The following is an 11,448-nucleotide window of genomic DNA, read 5'->3' as shown; positions in this document are numbered from 1 at the left end:
GCTTAGCATGGCTTATGTTGAGAAGCGGTGTTCTCAAAGGACTGTGCTTCCTGGGTCATCTGCCCAGGTTCTTGTCGGGGACTCTGGAAGTTGATTCCTTCTCTAGCTCCTGTGCTAAGAGAGGGGAAGACCCTGGGCCTTGTGTGTGGGTGGGGGTGGGGAGTTCCCGTGACCCCCCCAGGGCCTCCTGACTTCCCAGTCTCCCCTCACACACCTACCCTCCAGACCAGCTCCTGGCTGCCTCTGGGCTGGGCTGTGTGTGGCCTCCTTGGCCTCCCACACCCACTTCTGACCCCCCTCCGGCTCAGCAAAGTTGGCCCAGCACCTCTGTTAGCGTGTGCCAGTTCATGTGGCAGCCATAATACAAGTGGGCATCTTTCAGGCCAGGGGCTCTGTGGGTGGGGGCAGCACCTGGTGGGCATTACTAAATGCCATTGAATGAATGCTCAGTACAGGTGAGCAAGGAGGAGGGGTGGGAGAGGGAGGAGGGAGCTGCTTCCGCGCTCACCCACAGCGTGTCCAGCGTGGGAGGACCCTGTTGGCCCTGCTCCGTGCCCTGTGCTGGGAGCATCTGGGCAGGTGTGGAGGAGGGCAGTGCAGGAGCCAGTCCCGGCGGAAGTCCCACCCCATCGCTGACCAGCTGCTGACAGCACGTCCCTCGCAGACCTGCTTGGCCGTGCAGATTAAAGGAGATGGTGCCTCTTCAGTGCATCCTGTGGGACGCGGGGAGCCTCCCAGACCCGTCCCCGTCTCTGCACCCCCTTCCCCTGCAGCATGTTCACCTCGATTTGCTGTCAGCTCTGTGCTCACAGGTCTGTCTGCTCCACAGACCTCCTGGCCTGGGGCAGGGGCAGCAGGTGGAAACTTACAAAACCGGTCAAGCCCGGCTCTTCCACCAGCCAGGTAGTTTATACTTACTTGACAACCACCTTTTTCCAGTGCTTGTTTTTTAAAAAGTCTAACGAGATCCCTGATTGACACGTGTGTTTTCTAACATCTGCACTCATGGGAGGGCTTCTGTAGACGGATGTCGAGAGGTGGGTGACCCCGTCACGCAGCGCGACCATTTGGGCTTGTGGGGGACACTCCACAGGCTCTGCTGGTTGTCCGCACCTGTGTGGTGGCCACAGCACTGACAACGTCTGGTGCTGGCAGAGCGCAGCTGTGTGCAGGCCTTACTCCCAGCGGCTCACTCGTGACGCGGGCAGAGCCCAGTCCTGGACTGGCCGTCTGCATGCCGCCCTCCTTCTTGTTTGTCTTGTTGATGCGGATGAGCTCCTTTGTGTGTTAGTATGAGACAGTTTAGCCTCTTGATTATGAACGGTTATGAACGGTTGGACCTGCTTTGTCTTTTAGTTACTTTATGCTCCACCGAGGATGGGGTGAGTTGTGGGAGTGTGGGGTTGTATGTGTATGGATATGGTCTTCAATTTATGTGTGTTTTTGACTTTCAGAAATTAAAAAATTTTATATAGTCCAACTGAACAACATTCATCAAGGTGTGTGGGTTTTTGTGTCTGGCTTAGAAAGTCCTTTCCTACTCCAAGACTATAAAATGTGTACTTGTATTTTCTACTTAGGACTTACATTTCATTTTTACATGTAACACTTGTATCCATCTAGCATTTATTTTGGGGTAAGGAAAGATGCAGGGAAGACTAATACTTTTCCCTAAATCCCTAACTAGCTGTTCCAACACTATTGGCTAATCTGTCTTCATTATTTAAAACCCTCCCTTTCTTTTTCTTCCTTATTGGTGTTTATTTCTGGACTTTCTATACAGTTTTGTTGATTTGTGCACCTCTTCTTAGAACAATAGCATAGTTTTAATTACGGTAGCCTTTTAATACGTTTTAACATAACATAGGACAAATCCTTTTCACATACTTTTCAGAATTTAGTTGGCTACTTTTGTCTGTTGATTCTTCCATATGAACTTTGGAACCATTTTATCAAGTACCCTTCAGTAGCCTGACTCACATATTTGTAGATGAAGGAAAATTGACAGTTGTATAATATTGAGTCTTATGGGAGGATTTTGGGTCTTTTCCTTCAATGAACAGCTTTTGTTTGTTTTTTGAAATTGCGTGCATACTAAGGATATAAACCACAACTTTTCTCCCCACTCACAGTGCGCTGGAGCGGACTGGCACGCACAACTGTCACTGTTTGGAACTGACGCCACAGTCCCCGTAGGAGCCAGGGCCGCAGGAACACTGGGTCACCCGCTGGAGGGGTGTGCTAAGGGACTGGCCCTTGAGGAATGAGTGGGTTTACCGGGGTGGAGGGGGAGGGCAGGGCACGGTACTTGTCGGGACCAACAGAAGCAGAGGTGCGAGAGCTGAATGCCCTGGCCCAGGGCATTCAGGTGCTGGACGCCTGCAGCGTGAGGGGCGAGAGAGAAGCAGAGAGGGGCTTGGGTCTAGGTTGTGACGGCCCTCGTTGAAGGTGTTGGTTTGATTCTGTGGGCAACAGTGAAGATCAGTGAGAAGCGGTGTGACGTGATGTGACCTGCGTTTGACAAAGGCCAGCACTCAGTGTGGAGGAAGTGGCCAAAGGCAGGGTTAGGTGAGGCGGCCACCAGGGATCAGCTCTCAGAGAAGGAGCAGGGCACCTGCTGTCTGATGTGCAGGGTGGGGGTGGAGTGAGGAGGGTGGGGGGCCGCTGACGTTGATCATGGCATGTCTGTCACTGAGTGGTGGCCTTAGAGGTGCTCGCTCGTTCAGTTGCCACTCCCTTAGCAGCATATTCAAAGAGCAGTGCTTGGACAAATGTCAGTTTATCAAGTTTTTCTTTTATAGATTTTGCTTTTGGTGTCAGTCATGGATATTTTCTTCCATGTTTCTTTCCAGAAGTTTTATAGTTTTAAGTTTCACATTTAGGTCTGTGGGTCACTTGGAGTTTTTGTGTGTGGTGTGAGGTATAGATTGGAGTTTACTTATTGTATGTGGGTGTCCAGTTGTTCAGTACTGTTTGTTGAAAGACTGTCTCTTCTCCACTCAGTTGCCTTTGTACCTTTGTTGAAAACTGGACATATAAGTCCTGAAGTCAGGTAGTGTAAGTTCTCCAATTTTGTTTGGTTTGCTTTTTTTCAGAGTTGTCTTGGCTATTCTAGGTCCTTTGCATTTCCATATGAGTTTAGAATCAGTCTGTCAATTTCTACAAAAAACATTCTGGGATTTTGATTGGGAATGCCTTCAATCCGTAGATGCATTTGCAAAAAATTGTTATCCTTTTACCGTATTTCTCTCCATTTATTTAAGTTTTCTTTAATATCTCTCACCAGGTCCATCTTTTGTCAAATTTATCCCCAAATATTTCATATAATTTTTGCTCAGTGGCAAATGGTGTGGCTTTTTCAATTTTTGTTTATTGTTAGTATATGGAAATACAGTTGCTTTATTGTTCTTAATTTTTTTTTAATTTATTTATTTTTGGCTGTGTTGGGCCTTCGTTGCTGTGCGCAGGCTTTCTCTAGTTGAGGCGAGTGGGTGCTACTCTTCATTACGGTGCGTGGGCTCCTCACTGCGGTGGCTTCTCTTGTTGGGGAGCACGGGCTCTAGGTGTGCAGGCTTCAGTAGTTGTGGCACGTGGGCTCAGTAGTTGTGGCTTGTGGGCTCAGTAGTTGTGGCTCGTGGACTCTAGAGTGCAGGCTCAGTAGTTGTGGTGCACAGGCTTAGTTACTCTGTGGCATGTAGGATCTTCCCAGACCAGGGATCGAACCCATGTCCCCTGCATTGGCAGGTGGATTCTTAACCACTGCGCCACCAAGGAAGCCCCGTACGTTGCTTTTTTAATGTTAATTTTATATCCTGTGATCTTGCTAGCTGACTTATTGATCTGGTTCCACTTGTAGGTTCTGTAGGATTTTCTGCATAGATGGCCACATCATCTGTGAATAAAAACAGTTTTACTTCTTTTTCAATTTGGATGCCTTATATTATTGTTTTCCTTGCCTTATTGCATAGGCTGGAGCCTCCAGTATGATAGTGAATAGAATGGGTGAGAGCAGACATCCTTGCCTTGTCCCCCATCTTACAGGGATTGCATTTAGTCTTTTACCATTAAGGATGTTCTTATAGGTTTCCCTTAGGTGCTCTTTGTCAGGTTGTGGAAGTTCCCTTCTATTCCTGTTTGTTGATAATTTTTATTATAAGTGGATGTTGGATTGTGGCAAATGCTTTTTCTGCATTTATTGAGATGATTATATGGTTTTTATTTTTTGGTCTGTTAATGTGACTTACATTGGCTGCACTTAAAAATACTCAACCAACCTTGCATTCATAGGATAAACCCAATTTAGTCATGATGTATTATCCTTTTTACATGTTGGATATGATTTGATAAAATATTGTCAAGAAATTTTGTGTCTGTGAGGGATATTGGTCTATAGTTTTCATTATTTGTAGTATCTGTGTCTGGTTTTGTTATCAGAGTTATGCTGGCCTCAGAGAATCAGTTGGTAAGTGTTTTTATTTAGTTCGTTATTTAGTTTTGGCCGCATTGAGTCTTTGTTGCTGGGCGTGGGCTTTTCTCTAGTTGCGGCGAGCAGGGGCTACTCTTTGTTGCGGTGCGCAGGCTTATTGCGGTGGCTTCTCTTGTTGCAGAGCACGGGCCCTAGGTGTGCGGGCTTCAGTAGTTGTGGTGTGCGGGCTCAGTAGTTGTGGCTCGTGGGCTCTAGAGCGCAGGCTCAGTAGTTGTGGTGCACAGGCTTAGTTGCTCCGTGGCATGTGGAATCTTCCCAGACCAGGGCTCGAACCCGTGTCCCCTGCATTGGCAGGTGGATTCTTAACCACTGTGCCACCAGGGAAGTCTTGGTAAGTGCTTTTTATTTTCAGTTTTCCTGGAAGAATTTGTGTATAGTTGGTATTGTTTCTTCCTTAAATGTTTGACAGAATTCCCCAGGGAAGTCATCTAGGCCTAGAGTTTTCTCTGTGGGAAGGCTTTTAACTACAAGTTCAATTTCTTTATTAGGTATAGGGCTATTTAGGTTATCTGTTTTTTCTTGAGTGAGGTTTGATAGTCTGTCTTTCAAGGAACTTGTCTATTTCTCTTATTTATTTATTTTTTTGCGGTACGTGGGCCTGTCACTGCTGTGGCCTCTCTCGTTGCGGAGCACAGGCTCCGGACGCGCAGGCTCAGCGGCCATGGCTCACGGGCCCTGCCGCTCTGCGGCATGTGGGATCTTCCCGGACCGGGGCACGAACCCACGTCCCCTGCATCGGCAGACAGACCCCCAACCACTGTGCCACCAGGGAAGCCCTATTTCTCTTATTTTTTAAATTTTTATAATTTTTTATTGAGGTATAATTGACTTGTCTATTTCTTTTAAGTTGTCCAATTTACTGGCAAAAAGTTATTCAGAATATATTCTTACTATCCTTTTAATATCTGTAGAATCTGTAATGATGTCACTGTTCTCATTCTTAAGATTGGTAATTTGTGTTTTCTCTCTTTTTCCTGATCAGTCAGGCTGGAGGTTATCAAATTGATTGATCTTCTCAAATAACTAGCCTTTGGTACTTTGATTTTCTTTTTCTATTCTTTGTTTTTATTTCTTTGATTTATGTACTGATACTTATTATTTCCTTTTGCTTCTTTTGAGTGTCTAGTTTCTTAAGGTGGCATTTTTTTTTAAATAAATTTATTTATTTATTTGGCTGTGTTGTGTCTTCGTTGCTGCACGTGGGTTTTCTCTAGTTGCGGTGAGCGGGAGCTACTCTTCGTTGCGGCACACAGGCTTCTCTTGTTGTGGAGCGCGGGGTCTAGGCACAGGGGCTTCAGTAGTTGTGGCATGCAGGCTTAGTAGTTGTGACTCGCAGGCTCTAGAGTGCAGGCTTAGTAGTTGTGGTGCATGGGCTTAGTTGCTCCGTGGCATGTGGAATCTTCCCGGACCAGGGCTCGAACCCGTGTCCCCTGGAACCCGTGTCCCCTGCATCGGCAGGTGGACTCTCAACCACTGCGCCACCAGGGAAGCCCCGAGCAGGCAGATTCTTAACCGCTGCGCCACGAGGGGAGTCCCTTAAGGTGGAATTTGATGTTGTTGACCTTAAAACTAAAACAGCCAGTTATTTTACCCGCAAAATGTGTTTATTTGGGAATAGCAGAGAATTGCAGCCATGGTATAGCAAAAACTATAGGCTAGTCCAGCAAACAAAGGAGAGGAAGTTACTTTACAGAGAAAAAGGAGGAAGTTGGGAGGGGCTGCTCTGAAGGAAAGTCCACAGGAGGGATGGGAGAGTTCAGGATGGTGATGGCTTCCCAGTGCCTGAGCTGAGAGGGTTCCCATCTGCTGGGCTTGTTGCCGGGCAAGGAGAGATCTTCCTTCCTCTTGCCAGGGTCCTAAAGTAGAGACATCTTCCTGCTGGGAATGCAAGTCATGACTCTTCCTGTTGGGTCTGTGATTCACCTGGAGTGGTAGTGCACAGGAGCTCCCACTCTGGCCTCCGCACTCCCTGCTAAATTAGGTTTCTTTTATTCAAATTCACAAAGTCGTTCTTCTTTTCTGATACAGACATTTAGTGCTATACATTTCCCACAAATTTTGATGTCTTCATTTTCATTCACTTCAAAATGCTTTCTAATTTCATTTTTGATTTCTTTTTTGACTCATGCATTATTTTGAAGCATATCCCCTAAATACTTGGGGATTTCTCAGATAGCTTTCTCTTATTGATTTCAAATTTAACTCTATGTGCTCAGAGAACATACTTTCTATGACTCGAATTCTTTTAGGTTTATTGAGACTTGTTTTATTGCTCAGAATATGGTCAGTCTTGGTAAATGTTTCATGTGATTTTGGAAAAAATACATATCCTACTGTTAATGAATACAGCGTTCTATAAATACTACTTAAGTTGGTTGTCGGTATTGTTCAGGTCTCCTGTACCTTTAGCAATTTTCTGTACACTTGTTCTGACAATTACCTGTGTTTTGGATTTGTCTCTTTCTCCTTGCGTTTTTGTTAGGTTTGGTTTTGTGTATTTTGAAGCTCTGTTATTAGGTGCATAAATGCTTAGAATTGTGTCTCTGTAATCCACTTTGTCTAATATTAATATAGTCACTCCAGCTTTTTTATGACTAGTTGTCAGCCTCGTTTTTCTTTTCCCATTCTTGTACTTTAGCCTCTTTATGTTAACATACTCAGTGTTTCCTGTGGTTTCTTGAATATATGAAATGCAATTATAATCTAAATGTCCTTAACTACTAATTCTTTCCTCTGTATCATTTCTGGTTCAGTGTCTATTGATTGATTCATCCTCTTTATGGGTTGAGTTTTCTTGCCTGTTTGCATGTCTGGTAATTTCTTTTTTTAAATAAATTTATTTACTTACTTTTGGCTGCGTTGGGTCTGCGTTGCTCTGCGCAGGCTTTCTCTAGTTGCGGCGAGTGGGGGCTACTCTTTGTTGCGGTGCACGGGCTTCTCATTGCAGTGGCTTCTCTTGTTGCGGAGCACAGGCTCTAGGCGTGCAGGCTTCAGTAGTTGTGGCATGCAGGCTCAGTAGTTGTGGCGCACCGGCTTAGCTGCTCCGCGGCATGTGGGATCTTCCCGGATGAGGGATCGAACCTGTGTCCCCTGCATTGGCAGGCAGATTCTTAACCACTGCACCACCAGGGAAGTCCCTGCCTGGTAATTTTTGATTGGATGACAGACATTGTAGTTTTACTTTGTTAGTGCCAGATGTTTTGGTGTTCCTAGTGTTATTCTCAAGCTTTGTGCTGGGTTGTGGCTAAGTTATTTGGGAACAGTTTGATCTTTTCAGGTCTTGCTTTTAGCTTTGTTAGGTGAAATCAGAATGGCATTTAGCGTCGGGCTAATCTTACTTGTTTTTTTTCTTTGTCTTTTTTTGGCTGCATGGCACAGCTTGCGGGATTGAACCCAGGCCGTGGCAGTGAAAACCTGGAATCCACTAAGCCATCAAGGAATTCCCTAATTTTACTTCTTTACTGAGCTGAAATCTTTTTTAGTGCCCTTCCCAGAACCCTGTGAGTTGTGGTGTTTCCCCCCGATTGCTGGGAGCAGGCCCGTTCCTGCCTCATTGTGAGCTCCAGGGATTATTTGCTGCTAATCCTTTTGGGTGGCTCCTTTCCTGGCCTTGCGTAATTTCTTCTTCTTTTTTTTTTTAAAATAAATTTATGTATTTATTTTTGGCTGCATTGGGTCTTCGTTGCTGCGTGCAGCTTTCTCTAGTTGAGGCGAGCCAGGGCTACTCTTCGTTGCAGTGCGCAGGCTTCTCATTGTGGTGGCTTTTCTTGTTGCAGAGCTCGGGCTCTAGGCACGTGGGCGTCAGTAGTTGTGGCACACGGGCTCAGTAGTTGTGCCTCGCGGGCTCTAGAGCACAGGCTCAGTAGTTGTGGCGCACGGGCATAGTTGCTCCACGGGATGTGGGATCTTCCCAGACCAGGGAAGGCTCGAACCCGTGTGCCCTGCATTGGCAGGCGGATTCTTAACCACTGTGCCACCAGGGAAGCCCCCGTAATTTCTTCTTAAACATCGTGCTTTATTGGTTTTCTATTGCTGTTGTAACAAATTACTACAAACTTAGTGGCTTAAACAACACATATTCATTATCTTAAAGTTCTTAAGATCAGAAGGCTGACATGGATCTCATGGGGCTCAAATTGGGTTGCTAGGGCTGTGCTCCTTTCTGGGGACTCTGGGGAGGATCTGTTTCCTGCTGTTTCAGATTGTTGGCAGAATTTGGTTCTTTATGGCTGTAGGACCAAAGTCCGTGTCTTCTTGCTGACTGTAAGCTGAGGGTTGTTCCCAGCTTCTATAGGTGCCCATATTCGTTGGCTCAGACCCTCCTTCCTCCATCTTCAAAGCCAGCCATGGTGGGTTTTCTTCCCATGCTTTGATTTTCTCCCCCTTTTTCCATCTCAGCTCTCTGACACAGCTGGGAAAGGTTCTCTGCTTTTAAGAACTTAGGCTGGTCTCACCCACATAATCCAGGGTAATTTCTCCACCTCAAGGTCTGTACCCTTAATCCCATCTGCTAAGTCCCTTTGCCAGATAAGGTAACATATTCACATTCTGGGGATGAGGGCATGGGCATCTTTGGGGACATTATTCTGTTGCCCCTGTGCTGGCCAGTAAGTCAACTGAGTGACCAGGAGACCCTCTGCAGGTCTCTGGACTTCTCTCTGGTACTAGACCCTCCAAACTCCAGCCAGACTCAGGCCTCCCGAGATGCTCCCCGTCCTAACTCTGGTCCTTCCTGAGTGTCCTCAGCTGGATGTGCCCTATAGGTGACGAGCTGGAGTGACCTCAGGGTTTCCTGCCCTTCGTTTCCTGTTAACCAACAGCCTGAGAACTATGGCTTCACGTGTTTTGTTCAGTTTCTTAGTTGTTTTGGTTGAGATGGCAAACGGGTCCATCCCTCCCAGGTGGGCTGGGGGCCGACGTCTCTTATGCTTGTTTGCGTTTGCTGCCACTTGAGTCGAGTGAGCACAGCTGTCTGCACTTGTGTGAAGGATGTTCCAGCTGGAGCTGGTTAGCCCCTTTTCTCTGAGGCGTGGACATAGCTGTATCTTTCCACAGGGCAAAGCCTCTGCCCCAGGAACTGGCTGCTTGCCTTGTAAACTCAGACCAGTTCTGGGAACTCAGGATGTGGGTTCCATGTGTGGGGGTGCCTGCCTCTGAGAAGTGTCCTGTGGGCTTTCTGAAGCCTGTGGCCGGTGCACCTCACACCTGCCTGCCGGCTGTGGCGCTTCCGCCTTTCAGCTTTTCGAGGGGGGGGGGGTGGTTTCTGCCACCTTCTTGCTGCGCTGCCAGTGGAATATGTGTTTTTATTTCTTGTTTTCCTTGTTATTTTCAGACCTTTCCAGAAAGGGGAAACACCTTGCTGATGCCACCAGCTGCAAACCAGTCCTCGCCGCCTGCTTTCTGTCTGCCTGGGATTCCTGGAAGCTTCTGGTCTGCTAATTTTATCTTTTCTTGTTTTCTAGTGCTCTTGTGGGTTTGTTCTTTTAAAACATGCATCTTTTCTGTCATTTCACTGAGGTTTTGGTGGGATGGGTGAATGCTTAGGACCAGTGTGCCTTCTTGATCTAGAATTCTCACTTATTTTTAAAAAATTAATTAATTAATTAATTAATTTTTGATTGCGTTGGGTCTTCGTTGCTGTGCACGGGATTTCCCTAGTTGCAGAGAGCCGGGGCTACTCTTCATTGTGGTGCATGGGCTTCTCATTGCAGTGGCTTCTCTCCTTGTGGAGCACGGGCTCTAGGTGCGCAGGCTCAGTAGTTGCAGCATGCAGGCTCAGTAGTTGTGGCTCACGGGCTCTAGGCGCACAGGCTCAGTAGTTATGGCGCACAGGCTTAGTTGCTCTGCGGCATGTGGGATCTTCCCGGACCAGGGATCGAACCCGTGTCCCCTGCATTGGCAGGCGGACTCTCAACCACTGCGCCACCAGGGAAGCCCTCTCACTTATTTTAAATTCCACCCCCTAACCCTGTCCCCGCATTAGGTGACTTCTCACTGCCCCCTTCCCGTGTGGCCGCAACCAAATGAGCACATCCTCCATGCTCGGGAGCAAGGCCAGGCGTCTCTCCTTTGCTGCCTCCACCTTCAGCCTTTTCTGAATAGGTGATGACTGGGGAATGAAGGGTGGTGACCAGCAAGTCGAGGACACTAGTGTGAGAAAGCAGCACTGTACAGGTCCTCGGAGAGTGTGCCATAGGGCAGAGCGTGTGACCACGTGGTGAAGTGGGGAGCCACTTGCCTATTTCATGGGCTTTATCCTTTGGGTCCATCTGTTGCAAGTGGCGCTTCGAGGCGTGTGGTGTTTGGATCCCGTGTGCTGTTTGGATGGTTGGTTTCAGGCGCCAGGGAGCCCACCAGATCCCTGTGCTGCCCGCCCAGTCTCTCGGCCAGCAGGAGGCTCATTTAACATTGTGCTGGGATCTCAGGCATGGGGAGTCCTGGCCCCGCAGCCACCAAGGCAGTTGCTCTTGGCTCTCGGGGAGGGTGTCCCTGCTCCGCACAGACCACCAGCAACACCAGACCTGATGCGCACAGAGTGAAGGGAGATGCTGTAGCTGGAGGTGGTAACACGCTTGCCCAGGCCACCGTGGGCCAATCAGGACCAGCCCTGGTGGGCCGGCCACGCATCGGCGGGGCTGACAGCTGCTGGGGTGGAGGAGAGCCGGTGACCATTGAGGGGACGGTGCCTTCCGTCCTCCGCACGCCTTTCAGCCAAACTGTGGCAGAGACAGTTCCCCCAGGGCGAAATTGTTTAAACCTTGTGTTTTACACAAACACAGTAACTGCTCAAAAACTGAGGAGGCTTATGACTTAAATATTGCACGTCTGGTTGCTCCAGGTTTGAAGACAGCTGTCCATGTTCACACCGGGCGAGAGGAAGCCACGGCCACAGCAATGAGCGAGTCATACGTGAAGAGTGAGTGTGTGGCAGGTCTCCATGTCGTGCCTGCCGGTTTCTGAGT

At 47.8% G+C, this 11,448-nt stretch overlaps 1 protein-coding gene across 3 annotated transcripts in view; it reads left to right on the top strand.

Moving 5' to 3' along the window:
- The window catches only part of MROH1 (maestro heat like repeat family member 1), a 66,820-nt gene that overhangs the window by 2,013 nt on the left and 53,359 nt on the right, over positions 1 to 11,448 (top strand). For all 3 annotated transcript variants that reach the window (XM_089898428.1, XM_089898429.1, XM_022555282.3), the window contains exon 2: positions 11,325 to 11,402. In XM_089898428.1, coding sequence (XP_089754554.1) covers positions 11,381 to 11,402 — 22 coding nt within the window. In that variant the 5' untranslated portion in view covers positions 11,325 to 11,380. The remainder of the gene's footprint in view (positions 1 to 11,324; positions 11,403 to 11,448) is intronic.

The sequence above is a fragment of the Delphinapterus leucas genome, chromosome 17 (genome assembly GCF_059928025.1).
Source record: "Delphinapterus leucas isolate spDelLeu-1000000601 "Yukka" chromosome 17, BTC_Dleu_Yukka2, whole genome shotgun sequence".
In the NCBI taxonomy this organism is placed as follows: domain Eukaryota; kingdom Metazoa; phylum Chordata; class Mammalia; order Artiodactyla; family Monodontidae; genus Delphinapterus; species Delphinapterus leucas.
The sequence above is the reverse complement of the archived record's forward strand: the minus strand, read 5'-3'. Positions and strand labels throughout refer to the sequence as shown.